Genomic DNA, 13845 nt, shown 5'->3' with positions numbered 1-13845 from the left:
GCCTTGCAGGTAAGACAGAGGTTTACTTGCACCTCGTCCAACGTCATCTATTGCATTTGGTCCTCATGAAATGGCCTTCTCTGTATCAGCAAGACTAAGTGGAGATTAGTCAACCATTTAGCTGAACGCTTACGCTCCATCTACCAGGGCTTGCTGCTAGCCATTTTAATTTATTTTCCATGCCAACCTCATCCACAGCCTCCTACACAGCCAAAGTGAGGGCATATTGCAAACTGGAAGAACAGCACCTCATATTAGACTTGGGAAGTTTATAGCCCCCCACTTCTCATCTACCCAGTTTCCCCCTCTCACCCCCCACACCCTTCTTTCCACTCCCCATATTCCTGTTGCCCAGTTCTTTCCCCCTGCCCCATTAGCTCATCTACCCAACCCTCCTCCCAACATTTTCTTTTTTTTTATCCCCTTCCCCCATCACGCCTTGTTCTCTTCTATCCATTTCCAATTCTGAATGTCACTAATCATCTGAATTTGCTCCTTGTCTGAATTTACCTACGACTTGTCAGTTCTTGCCCCATCCCTTCCTTTTGCCTCTTTCACAACCTTCTCTCTAATCCATCAGTCTGAAAAAGGGACCCAACCCAAAACACTGTCTGTTCTTTTTTTCTCCACAGATGCTGCCTGGCCTGCTAAGTTTCACCAGAACTTTTTTTTATTTTGTTCTCATGAATTCAAGGAATTTATGTGACCAAGTTGGTACTGTTGTTATATCAGGGTTGAATCTCTCTAAATGAGTGCAAGTAGATACAACTATGATTGGTGATTTGAATTTGCCACTTTAAAAATTGCACTGAAAGAAAAATATTCTGTATGTACCTACTGCTTATTGGCAAAATAGAAACTTTAGTCAAAGCAAAGAAATATATCAACATGTGTGTTATAATCTTGTATGTTGTGGTCATCACTTCCGAAGAGTCCATCAGGGACTATACTGGAAGTTGACGAGAATGTGTGTGCACTTGGTATATTTATATCTTATATTACAGACAGAAAACAACGATGGAGCAAATCCAAGTATCAGAAAATCCCTCTTTCCTCTTTTTAGTGCAAAGAGCCATTTAAAAAATATCTGTTCCTCAAGACAACCTCCTGTAGTCAATCTTCCCATGGTATTCATTTTTAAATACTGTATTCCTAACAAGCTATAATACCTCAGTGCCATAACAGCTAGAGCATGCACATATTGAATATACATTTCTTTGAAATGGATTTAAGCTTGGGTCTTCCTCTGTATTCTCATAAATAACACGGGGAATGCAGATAGGAACTTAATTTTTGTGAATAACTGGATACTTTTAATTTATCGGTGAAAATGAGCTTTTTGTTTTTGCTGCCATTGAACTAATAGCATGTACAAGAATCAGAAGGTTTCAAATTTGGGAAGCAGTAACAAAAACACAACTGCATGTAATTGGGAAATGCTGAATTATATGTCTTGGCTATGGTGCTTCTTAGAGGAAAACAATCTGACATTTTTCAAGTAGATTCGTTTCTGACCATTTCACAAATAGACCAAAAAAATCCATTTGTAAACTAGACCACATGAAAAGCTGTGCTTTTAACTGTTCATGTTATTATAGCCTCATGGTTTAGATATAAATAATGTTTGTTTGCACAAGGTAGCAGACATGTTGCTACTAATCTGTCCCTTGTATAAAAGTTCATTCATAGCAAAAACATAGATTTTCTTGAAATATTTGTAGTAGAATACAGATTTTGATAAGTGAATGTTCTGCACAATTGCCAAAATTTCCAAAGCAATAACACAAGACCCTTGTCTGCTGCCATTGCAGCGTAGAGCTGTCATCAATTTTTGAAGAAGGCATTCGTGGGTAAAGGTACCATTCCAGATAACGGCTCTCAGTAATCCCATGCTTTTCTAAAGCTTGTAGTTTTGAAGTCGTTACAGATGAACCTTTCTCTAAATCATTTTTTGACAAGAACTTTATTGAACCATGCTTTTTGTAAAATCCCTTAAAAATTGTCCTTGTTGAATGAATAAAATTAGACTTTTTAGTGACCTCTCCAAAGACATAATTATTACTTAATATTTTTTCCCAAAAATATTAATTGTTAACTGAATTCTCCAAAGAATATTTCAAAATGCAATAATTTTGAATATGTAAAACTCTTTAAATTGATTTATGATAGCTTCTACTATAATTGTACACATGTCCCAATCTTTATTTTGTGCTCTGTAAATGATTTCAAACTATCAATTAAAGATTGATTAAAGAATTCTTCAGTGTTGCTCATCCTGTAATAGCATCGTTATTACTTGACTCCAAAGATCCCCTGTAACTTGTGCCACAATGAACATAAAATTAGGAAAGGAGAAATCCATGCCACAGAGAGTCTGCTATTGTCAAGATTAGCACTTTTGCAAATGAGCTTCTTCAAATGTTATTAAATCTACTCCAAATCTTTACTTGCTGATCTGTATTAGTATTGAAGCACTTATGTGATCTGAGTTTTAGAACAGGGTAACTACTTAGTAGTCTATTTGGTTCTAAAATAATTTGAGAAAAGGATCAGATTTTCTGATCACTGATCCGTAACAAAAAAAATATTTAATTCTATATTACCTTGGAAGAACAAAGAATTAAGTCTCTTTTTGAAATTAGCATTTTTAGATTATGCAATTATAGAAAACAATAAATCTTACAAATAACGCTTCATATAAATATATATTGTATACTTCCTCTGATAGGCACCATAGAGGAACATGTTTGGACAAAGCTATGTAATCTTTCATTCAGTCTAATTTTGACATTCCATCTTGACTTCCGGCTACATATATATTTGCTACATTACCAAAATCCTATTCACTCTGTTTCCAGGCTGTGATCGAGCTAAACTTTAAAGAATGCATGTCATTAGCAAAGTTGAAATCCAAGAACATGTTCTTATTATGTGCAAAGTTCCTGTGGTAATGCAAACTCTTTATTCTTAGATGCCTAGCAGTGATGGCCATGATCGGCAGGCATTACAGAAAACTCTACAGTCTTGTCAAAACAGAGGCAATGATTGGTCCATGGACAAAATGATGGATGATCAGTCTCAGGTATTTTTCTCAGGAGTCTTGGACTGTTTCACAGCCAGTGAAATATTTTTGATGTGCAATCACTATTGTTCAGTGAGGTAATTTGAACCAAATGGAATTAGCTTTTGCCGTAAGTTCCAATGCAAATAATTGTTCTCTTCCTGAAAAGTAGTTTTGTGCTAATGTTACTTTTTCCTTTCTTAGACTTTTACATTGTAATTGACTTGCTTTCATACCAGTATTGTGAGTTCTAAAATGACTGCAATGGCCATTGCAGAAATTGCAGACTCGTCCATATTTGGAGCAAGAGGTACCTGACAGGATGGGAGAGTGAAATAAAAAGGAACTGCAGATGCTGGTTTATATCAGAGATAGACACAAAATGCTGGAGAATGCTTTTCAGGTCAGAATCCTGTTTCTGAAGAAAGGGCCCAACTTAAAATGTCGCATGTCCATTTTCTCCAGAGCTGCTGCCTGACCTGTTGAGTTACTCCAGCATTTTGGGTCTATCTTCAGGTGAGTGAATGGGTTGTTTGAGAAGGTGTGGTTCTTGTGCATTTAAACTGGGATTACGTATACTCCCAATGAATGGACTCAAGGCTCTCAATACGATTTCAAATTATTTGTCTCCACTTTGGATCAGGAGTCTGTGGGGATGGTGCATGTTTTCAAGGTGGCTTTGAAAATATTTTTCAATATTTTCTTCAGTTCATTGGATATTCTCTTCATGTGACAGATCTTGGAGTAGAATGCCTGTTTCAGAAATCTGCTGGCAGCATGTGAACTGATTGAGTGTAATTATTGCCTCAGTGATGGATTGTTTGGTTGTCTCTTAACAATGCCACATTACAGCTACTTTGTAGGCCATGATTTTATGCTTTGTGGAAAAATTGTTGGGTTAGTTATTCATCAATGTGTTTTAAAAAAATCTTCAACAGAAACACCCCTTGAAATCTCTGCGAAAGTTCTTGCAGCTCCCGACTTCATTAAGTCACTCTACTTCCTCAGACGTGCGATTTCAAGCTTTGCCAAGTCAGCCAGCCAAATCGACTCGCAGTGAGGGCCGCCACCGTGCAACAGGACAGACTCATAACAGCACAATACGACAAGATTCCCAGGCAAAACCTCGGCCAAATTTCCAACTTCCTGGCCAAATGGAGCCAATTTGGCATGTGATACCAAGTGGCAGGACTGGTATTGATGGAGCTATTAACTCTGACCAGATAATCTCCAAGACAAGTCAGAATGGTCATTCTATACATATAACTAGAACAGCACGTCCCAGAATGCCAAATCTAAATGATTTAAAAGAAACAGCACTGTAGTTCTTAAAAAAAAAAAAGTGATTAGTATTATTTTAGATGAATAACCTGTAATAAACATTACTAGAGTAATGTTTAAAGTCAAAATACTCCCAACCAATGCACCAGTGATGAGCAGAATTATTTTAAATTGAAGTTTTTCAAGAAACTACTAAACAGCTGTGCAGAAATGATGTGTATATAATGATTTCTAATAATGCTCACAATTCATATGGTGTGCAATTATTGTGTATCAGTTAAACAATTTGTAGTTATAGGAAATATATTTGTATATTATTGGGGAGAAATTATTGGAGATTATCTTGGGATCCATGTTTTCACAATGTTACAATGTACTAATGTACAGTTTATTCACAAGCTGCTGATGTTTCCTGGCATTTGGTACTTATTCGTCATAACAATCATCACTTGCGTTATATTTCAGCATATAGATAGTGGCATTTCAGCAAATATACTAGTAATTATATTTGGTGTGCGCAATTAGCAGCTTGTCAAAGTTTGATAAAAGGATTTTATTTTTGGTATGTAATATAAAATCTATACAAAGTACTTTATGAAAATGATATATAGAGTTAACTCAAATTCCATTGGTCCAAATTGCACTTTCATAAACTGGAAATGCAAAACTAACACCATTTCAACCAATGATGTGTTACAGATGATTGAGCCTATTATTTTGCAGATTATGCAACTGAGATGATATTTTCATTCATTTAGATCATACTTAAAAAGCTTCAATCCATTTGGCTTGAACCAGGTGAATAAAACTCTTCTGGATGAAGGTTTTTTTTTCATTTTGTGCTGAACAGTGAACTACATATATATATATATGTATTTATATATATATATATATATATATATATATTGTATAGAAAATTTAAAAAATCATACATAAGATGCAATGATTATCTAAATTGCAAGAATACAGCTGGATTTCACCACATCCCGATCTCTAGCTTTGGGGTCTTGGATGAAAAAAAATGTTTCAGTTTAAAGATTGCAACTTTTTAAAAGAAATTCTAACTTCTGTTCTTTCCCCACATAAGTTTGTTACGCTCATTATATTTACCACTTCTGAATTTTGTTGTATAATTGTACTAAACCTGCTTTGGCACTTACCATCGTCAAATAATTGATTCTTGATTATGTACCAGTGCAGTTATATATATTTTGTTTCCTCATGTGGATGTAATTACATTATTATTGCATATTTTGGTTGCTTGAGTGTCACTGTCTTCTGTTGATGATAGTCTTGGATAATTTTAGTGGGTCATGAGCCAGAAACAAAATTATACAACCTTTTCCAGCGGCACATTTCGCTTAGTTGATTATCACTGTGCTACCAAAAGGATAAAATGTGAAGTTCTCATCTTCCCTCTTTTCAGTATGGACATCTTTCATTGGAGGTTTGCTGTGGAGTTCATGGGAATGTAATTTCTACAAACGGTTTCTTACTGCTTGGTAGTTTTTCAGTATCATGCTGATTCTGATCATTATGCTTTCTTACTGGTTGACCAAAAAGTGACTTTTATGCTGGAGATGTGATGCTTCACCAGAGTATAAAAATGTCGAGTGAACTGTGGTGGAAATGGATGACAAGCCCAGCAGGCTTTGATCCACACTCGATAAAAGCTTGTAGCCGTTCCTGGCATGAAAACATTTAGTATCGAAATTGTACATTTTCTAGATTGTAATTGTCCTTTAAATTGATCATGCTAAAGATTGTGTTCTCTTATGTGGGAACATCCAAGATATCCATCTTATTTTTCATGTTAAACACCTACATTTTTTTTGGTTCATGTTTTATCCAGTGCTTGCTGTTTTTCATTGTTGAACTCTTGTACAGTGATTCTATGGACAAAAAGTGTTTTGGGAGAAAGTGATGGGTAAAAGGATCAACCAAAAGCAAAATGCATGCTAGAAATTTGAAATGAAAACAAAAAATGGTTGATATAAGCTATAGATCAGTTCTGATAATGGCTCATGAATGGCAAATGTCAATATTCTTTTTCTTTTTAAGAGCTAAACATTTTCAGTGTTTCCTGAAAATAAAATGTTGGTCTTGCACAAGATTTCACATTAGCATTAGTTTTTCAAAAAGAGAAATAGAGCCAGGTCACATGCAATCCAAAAATAGCAGTTCTGGAGGAAATTGTCCAAGTTTTCTTCTGTAATTTTCACAAGCCAATATTCTGATCTCGGGCAGAATTTAACAATTTATATTTCACATTAGATTTTTCTGTTTAAAATATTCTGCTTGCCTTTCAATGTAAATGTAAACACAGTCAAAGGTCTGTGTATAAAAAAGTAGCACAGGAACAAGCTTCTTGGCCCACAGTGTCTGCAATGATAATGCTGCCAGTTTAAACTAATCCTATCTGTCTCATATTGGTCCGGATCTTTCTATTCACTGTCTGCTCATGTGTCTGTCTTTATGCCTTTTATAAGTTGCTATCATATCTGTTACCTCCATCTCCGCTGACAATGCATTCCAGGCACCAACTACTACTCTATGTAGATAAAATAAAATTGCCTTGAAATCTCTTTTAAACTTTCCCCCTCTCACCTTAAAACTAATTTCCATTATATATGATGTTTCCTTGTAGTCACAAAATGCTGGAGTAACTCAGCAGGTCAGGCAGCATCTCAGGAGAGAAGGAATGGGTGACGTTTCGGGTCGAGACCCTTCTTCAGACTGATGTCAGGGCAGCAGGACAAATGAAGGATATAGGTGGAGACAGGAAGATAGAGGGAGATCTGGGAAGGAGGAGGGGAAGAGAGGGACAGAGGAACTATATCTCTTCCCCTCCTCCTTCCCAGATCTCCCTCTATCTTCCTGTCTCCACCTATATCCTTCCTTATCATAAACAGAACTGTCCCGGCAGACCCATTGTCTCTGCCTGCTCATGCCCCACCGAACTTATCTCCACCTACCTCGACTCCATCCTATCCCCCCCTGGTTAAATCCCTCCCCACCTACGTCCAAGACACCTCACACGCTCTCCATCTCCTCGATAACATCCGGTTCCCAGGCCCCCACTCCCTCATCTTTACCATGGATGTCCAGTCACTCTACACTTCCATCCCCCACAAGGATGGTCTCGAAGCCCTCCGTTTCTTCCTCGACTGCAGAATCAGCCAATCCCCACCTACCAACACTCTCCTCTGCCTAGCAGAGCTGGTTCTTACCCTCAACAACTTCTCCTTTGACTCCTCCCACTTCCTCCAAACCAGAGGCGTAGCTATGGGCACTCGCATGGGCCCTAGCTACGCCTGCCTCTTTGTCGGGTACGTTGAACAATCCCTGTTCCGGGCGTACACCAGCCCCATCCCCGAACTCTACCTCCGCTACATCGACGACTGCATTGGTGCTACCTCTTGTACCCTTGCAGAACTCACTAACTTCATACACTTCACCTCCAATTTCCATCCTGCCCTTAAATATACCTGGACTATCTCCGACATCTCCCTCCCATTTCTGGACCTCACCATCTCCATCACAGGAGACAGACTAGTGACGGACATTTACTATAAACCCACTGACTCGCACAGCTATCTGGACTACACTTCTTCCCACCCGGTCCCCTGCAAAAAGTCTATCCCCTACTCCCAATTCCTCCGTCTACGCCGCATCTGCGCCCGGGATGAGGTGTTTCACACTAGGGCTTCAGAGATGTCCTCGTTCTAAAGGAAACGGGGCTTCCCATCCTCCATTATAGATGAGGCCCTCACTAGGGTCTCTTCTATATCCCGCAGCTCCGCTCTTGCTCCCCCTCCCCCCACTCGCAACAAGGACAGAATTCCCCCTCGTTCTCACCTTCCACCCCACCAGCCAGCGGATCCAACAAATCATCCACCAACCTTTTGCGTCACCTACAACGGGACCCCACCACTGGCCATATCTTCCCATCCCCTCCCCTCTCTGCGTTCCGCAGAGACCGTTCCCTCCGTAACTCTGTGGTCCACTCGTCCCTTCCTACCCAAACAACCCCAACCCTGGGCACTTTCCCCTGCAACTGCACGAGATGCAACACCTGTCCCTTTACCTCCCCCCTCAACTCCATCCAAGGACCCAAACAGTCATTCCAGGTGAGACAAAGGTTCACCTGCACCTCCTCCAACCTCATCTATTGCATCCGCTGCTCTAGATGTCAACTTATTTACATCGGCGAAACCAAGCGCAGGCTCGGCGATCGCTTCGCTGAACACCTGGGCTCGGTCCGCATTAACCAAACTGATCTCCCGGTGGCCGAACACTTCAATTCCCCATTCCCAGTCTGACCTTTCTGTCATGGGCCTCCTCCAGTGCCATAGTGAGACCCACCGGAAATTGGAGGAACAGCACCTCATATTTCGCCTGGGCAGTTTGTCCTTTGTCCCGCCCCCCTGACATCAGTCTGAAGAAGAGTCTCGACCCGAAACGTCACCCATTCCTTCTCTCCCGAGATGCTGCCTGACCTGCTGAGTTACTCCAGCATTTTGTGAATAAATACCTTCGATTTGTACCAGCATCTGCAGTTATCTTCTTATATCCTTCCTTTGTCCCGCCCCCCTGACATCAGTCTGAAGAAGGGTCTCGACCCGAAAAGTCACCCATTCCTTCTCTCCTGAGATGCTGCCTGACCTGCTGAGTTACTCCAGCATTTTGTGAATAAATACCTTCGATTTGTACCAGCATCTGCAGTTATTGTCTTATATTTCCTTGTAGTCAAGTCTCCAATCTAGGCAAGATCCTGATGAACCTCTTCTGCACCGTCTCCAAAGCCTCCACATCCTTACAATAGTGTGGTGACCTGAACTGCATACAGTACTCCAAATCTTTATACAGCTGCAAAGTGACTTGTCAACATGTATACTCAATTCTCTGATTGATCAAGGCAAGCACTTATAGGGAGATATAGACTTGCACTCTAAGATCCCTTTCTGTACACCAATGCTCCTTAGGGTCCTGCTATTTCCAGTATATTTTTCCCTATCCATTCACTTCCTAAAGTGCATTACTTCTTGTCCATTAAACTCCCACCATTTCTCTGCCCAAATTTCCAATTGATCAGCATCCTTTTGTATTCTTTGATAACCTTTCTTTCTATCCACAACTTTCCAAGTCATTTGCAGACTTATTAATCAGATCACATATTTTCATCCAAATGATTCATGTTGTTCAAACAATAGACGTTCTACACTTGTCCTTGCGACACACCACTGGTCACAGACCACCAGCCCCCCCAAAAATCTACCACTATCCTGTCTTCTGTGACAAAGCCAATTTTATTTCAACTTATCCAACTCATTGTTTTAATAGGTAGGCACAAAATGCTGGAGTAACTCAGCGGGACAGGCAGCATCTCTGGAGAGAAAGAATTGAGACCCTTTGGGTCGAGACCCTTCTTCAGACTTCACTATATATTCCCATTTGCTTCTTTTATTTCATGAATTCACAAAATGTTGGAAACATGACAAATTTCCATTGGTCCACGAGGCCAGTTAGTTTGCCATTTTTTTTTTTTAAGGGCATTTGCCCTTATGTAAAATGTCTATGCAGCTGAACAGATCAAAATCAAGCATTTGCATTAATAGAAGTAGCACAAAAACAAAAGCTTTAATAGTTGAGATACCTGTTGAACTGAAACCAATATTGGCAACTTGGGATCATGCGTATGCACACTTGAGATCATAGATTTCATTGTTTAGTCATGATGAATAACAAGATTTCATCACCCATGATCAAAAAGCATAATATAATTCCTGGACTCGTCCATTGGCAAGAAGTGATAATTCATCAATAAGCCTAAATATTTACCAAACTTGAAACAAATATGGATTTCTGTCAAAAGTCAACATTGTCAGAATAATTACATTACCATCCTTTTTTTAAAAGAAATGACTAATAGTGATATGCCATATTGATCACAGGCAATTGCAAATGAGACTTGATTTTGAATTTAATTTTGATCCTTATCTTGCAAATGAACTTTATCTCAGAATAAAGATTTTTTTTTAATATATATTTTTTATATTTATATAATAAATATATATTTATATTTTTTAATATATAAATATAAATAAATATATATTTTTCCAGCTACTTTTAAGTAGTTCAGGTTTAAAATATTTACATTTGTGTTCCAAAGCTTCAGTACAGCAAAACACAAAATTTGCTGTATCACAATTTGTCCAGATATTTTCTTCAAGAAACATGTTTAACTAATAGTTTCACACATGTACTGTTCCTTGAAAATAGTGCCTTGTTGGTTTACAGTTAAATTTGCACAACAGTGCATGATTTCTTTCAACAGTATCTTGCCTTATTTTTATTTGAAAGATTTCCACAACTTCAGAATCAAGATCTTTTCTAGGAAAGATTGATTTGTGATTGTTTTGTGTTTGCCATCAACTAATATGTGGCTATCAACATTGCCACATATATTTATGTTCTTTCTGCTCTGTAAAGATTTTTACTTGATTTTTCCATGAGTTGGAAAAATACTCCAGGTTTTCATTGAGCTTAACTTTCAATATTTCTTCTGTGCAGAGACCAAGTTAAAATTTAAGAATATATTTTATTTACTAAAAGGTAGAATTTTCAGTACAGACATTGTAATTCAAGTGTTGAATGGCTTCTGCCATGCCATTGGTGAAAGGTTCCGTGTGAACAAGTGTTTGTACTAATTCACATTTTGAAATATGCTTATTTTAATGTTCAAGAAACTATGAATTCTTCAATGTTGGTCTTTTCTAAATAGAACTTAGAAAAATCCAGCGCCTGAATAGGTGTTGCTGTATACAGTTTTTTACTGGTCCTTTTCAGTATTAACGAGATGAGTTACAGAACTTCAAGATCACAAACAGTTAAAATGTACATTTGGCATTTCCTTTGAAATAGATTGCTTTTATATTCTGCAGAATTTTAAGTTTAAAAAAATGTATTGTTGCTGTCACATTACAATTTTTTTTACATCTGTACACTTTTTCTTATTAAATGTTATATGGAAAGGTAAGTTTTCAGAGCTAAAACTTAAACAAAAAAGTTGTTGCACAAAACAACCAATATGCAGAGATTTTTATGCCACATTTTTAAAACAGCTTTTATACAATAGTAATTGATGCAGCGTTAACCCAGGGTCTAAATAATTCAGCAGAATATAAACCAGCAAGTATAATTAGTGTATATCTACATTTCTGTCTCTGAAAGAATGTGTTTCATGCATGCAGATCCAAGTACTTCTTACCAGATTTGTATGGGTGACAAGTGTATTATCTCTTAGACGTTAATAGTACACAGGTTAGAAATTGCTACCAGGATTATGATATAGGGAAAATCAAATAATCATAAATTGCTATTTAATATTTTTCTGTTTAGATAATATCCAGATGTACAAAGAATATGGAAACAAAAGTTGCATTAAGGTGTATATGTAATTCTCTAAAGTGTTTAATGCCTATAGTCATTACTTAAATTATATTTTAGGCAGATTTTTTAAAAAGAAAAACTGCAAATGTTTTCAAGAATTCAGTTATCAGTGAACTCAAAAGTCCTGTATTTGGAATTCTATATGGCGATGTGCATATATGTCACATAGTCGCATTCTTGTTTGTTATTCCCTTTAAATAATTGATGCAAGATATAAAGCATTTGTAAATTGTTTATATAACATTTATATGTTTGTATATTGAACCTTTATGGTGTGATTCCCATCTGTATGTACAACTATGTTGTAAAATTTAAATCATAATGTTGTCACTGAATATTGGCATGAAATTGGTTAATTTTTACTAAGCACAATGTATTTTTGAATGGAACTTGTAAAACACACCTTTATAAAAATGCAAATTTTTGCACTAAAATATCAAGCATTCCTTTTTCAATACTGTATATACATTTAATTTTAATAGTGAGAGTGTAATGTATAAAGATAAATTGTGTGTTACAAGAAAGAATCTGCCTTATAGGGTATGTGATTGAAATAGAATTGACTTACATACTTTTGTTTCCTTTTATCTTATAATTATAATTATTCAGTAACTGAAAATTTAATTGATATTAAATTCCATTGTTTCTTCTGGTTGAATTGAAGTTTATGTTAATTTGGCTGGAAACCAATTCATATCAAAAATATATTGTTTACGTAATTTCACATGTGAACAAGCAGCAATATGCATTTAGAGGGAAAAGATGGCCTTTATAATTTAGAAGTTTGTAGGAGTGATGCAAGAGTGAAAGCACAAGGCAAAGGCGATTGTTGATTTGCATATCCCCCATATGATGCAAATTGCTTTTCCATATTAAAGGCAGTAACTAACTATTTAGTGATCAAGTACAGATACATCTTTGAGGTCTATTTTCAACAGGTCCATCACGCTTTTTATATGCATGTTAAACACTTGATCTACAATGCATAATACACTACTGTTTTTTCTTGTTTTTTAATCCTTCGGACAAAAGTTGTATAATTATGCAATTCCAACAAATTGCTAAATCAAACAACTTTTGTCCGAAGAAGGGTTCCGTCCCAAAACCTTGCCTGTCTATTCCCTCCTTAAATGCAGCCTGATCTGCTGAGTTCCTCCAGCACTTTTTGCTTTGCTCAAGATTCCAGCATCTGCAGTTTCTCTTGTGTCCCTCTTATCAGATCAACCCCGATTCACTGTTGACAATATAGCCTAATGGCACATTGAATAAAATCACCTAAATAATGTGATCTTATGTTGGTGTAATAAGAATCTTATTGGACCTGGCGAACTGCATGAACAATACAATACAAAGGGTGAGTTAAAGATTAACCACGACAGTTTAAAAAATTGAATTCCATTTTTTTTAAAAAGTGAAACTACTAGTTTGGGGGAAAAAATGAAGGCATCAGATTGTTGTGAATGACCAATATGTTTGTTAATACCAGTTCCATATTAACGTGTGATTCCACTATTTTTCAATATGGCTAAGCACATTCCTCAACTATACTAAAAGATCAGGATTGGGCAATGTCATATTTAAAAATTATTCTTAGTCTGTAAATTGTCTTTAACGAACCTCTAGCGGACATTGATTTTCTATACACATTAGATTATTTGTTGAATAGTTTATTTATTAAATTTAGTAAATTGTAATACTACATCAGAATACCACGAGCAGATTACGCAGAGACTGCAGAGAACGGTGCCGTAGACATTTCTGGTGTGCACTAAAATCTGCTCTGTTGACTGAAAGTTCTAAATTTTAAAGAATGCAGATGAAGATGTGGATGATGAGCATAAAATGGTAGAAAAAATGTTAAATGTAGTTTAAAAAATATATAATAATTTGTGACTTAAGCCATGAATTGAAAAAACAGTTCTTTAGGGAGAGAAGATGGAGCAAATGCCTCACCTAAAACCAAAATGGCTGAAATCACTTCCCCGGATGAAAGATACTGTACAGATAGGCAAAGCAGAGGCTGAAGTTGGGTTGGTAATATTTTTAATCTC

The 13845-nt window shown here is 36.9% G+C and overlaps 1 protein-coding gene across 4 annotated transcripts in view; it reads left to right on the top strand.

The window, feature by feature from the left end:
• LOC144598897 (cyclin-dependent kinase-like 5) overlaps window positions 1–7017 on the top strand; it is a 97698-nt gene extending 90681 nt beyond the window's left edge. For 3 of the 4 annotated variants that reach the window (XM_078409467.1, XM_078409469.1, XM_078409468.1), the window contains exons 17-19: window positions 1005–1127; window positions 2972–3082; window positions 4000–7017. In XM_078409467.1, the coding sequence (XP_078265593.1) occupies window positions 1005–1127; window positions 2972–3082; window positions 4000–4386 (621 nt within the window). In that variant the 3' untranslated portion in view covers window positions 4387–7017. The remainder of the gene's footprint in view (window positions 1–1004; window positions 1128–2971; window positions 3083–3999) is intronic. The other variant, XM_078409470.1, reaches the window with a different exon arrangement.
• The last annotated feature ends 6828 nt before the right edge of the window (window positions 7018–13845 follow it).

The sequence above is a fragment of the Rhinoraja longicauda genome, chromosome 12, assembly GCF_053455715.1.
Source record: "Rhinoraja longicauda isolate Sanriku21f chromosome 12, sRhiLon1.1, whole genome shotgun sequence".
NCBI lineage: Eukaryota > Metazoa > Chordata > Chondrichthyes > Rajiformes > Arhynchobatidae > Rhinoraja > Rhinoraja longicauda.
This window is presented reverse-complemented; position numbering and strand designations above follow the sequence as displayed.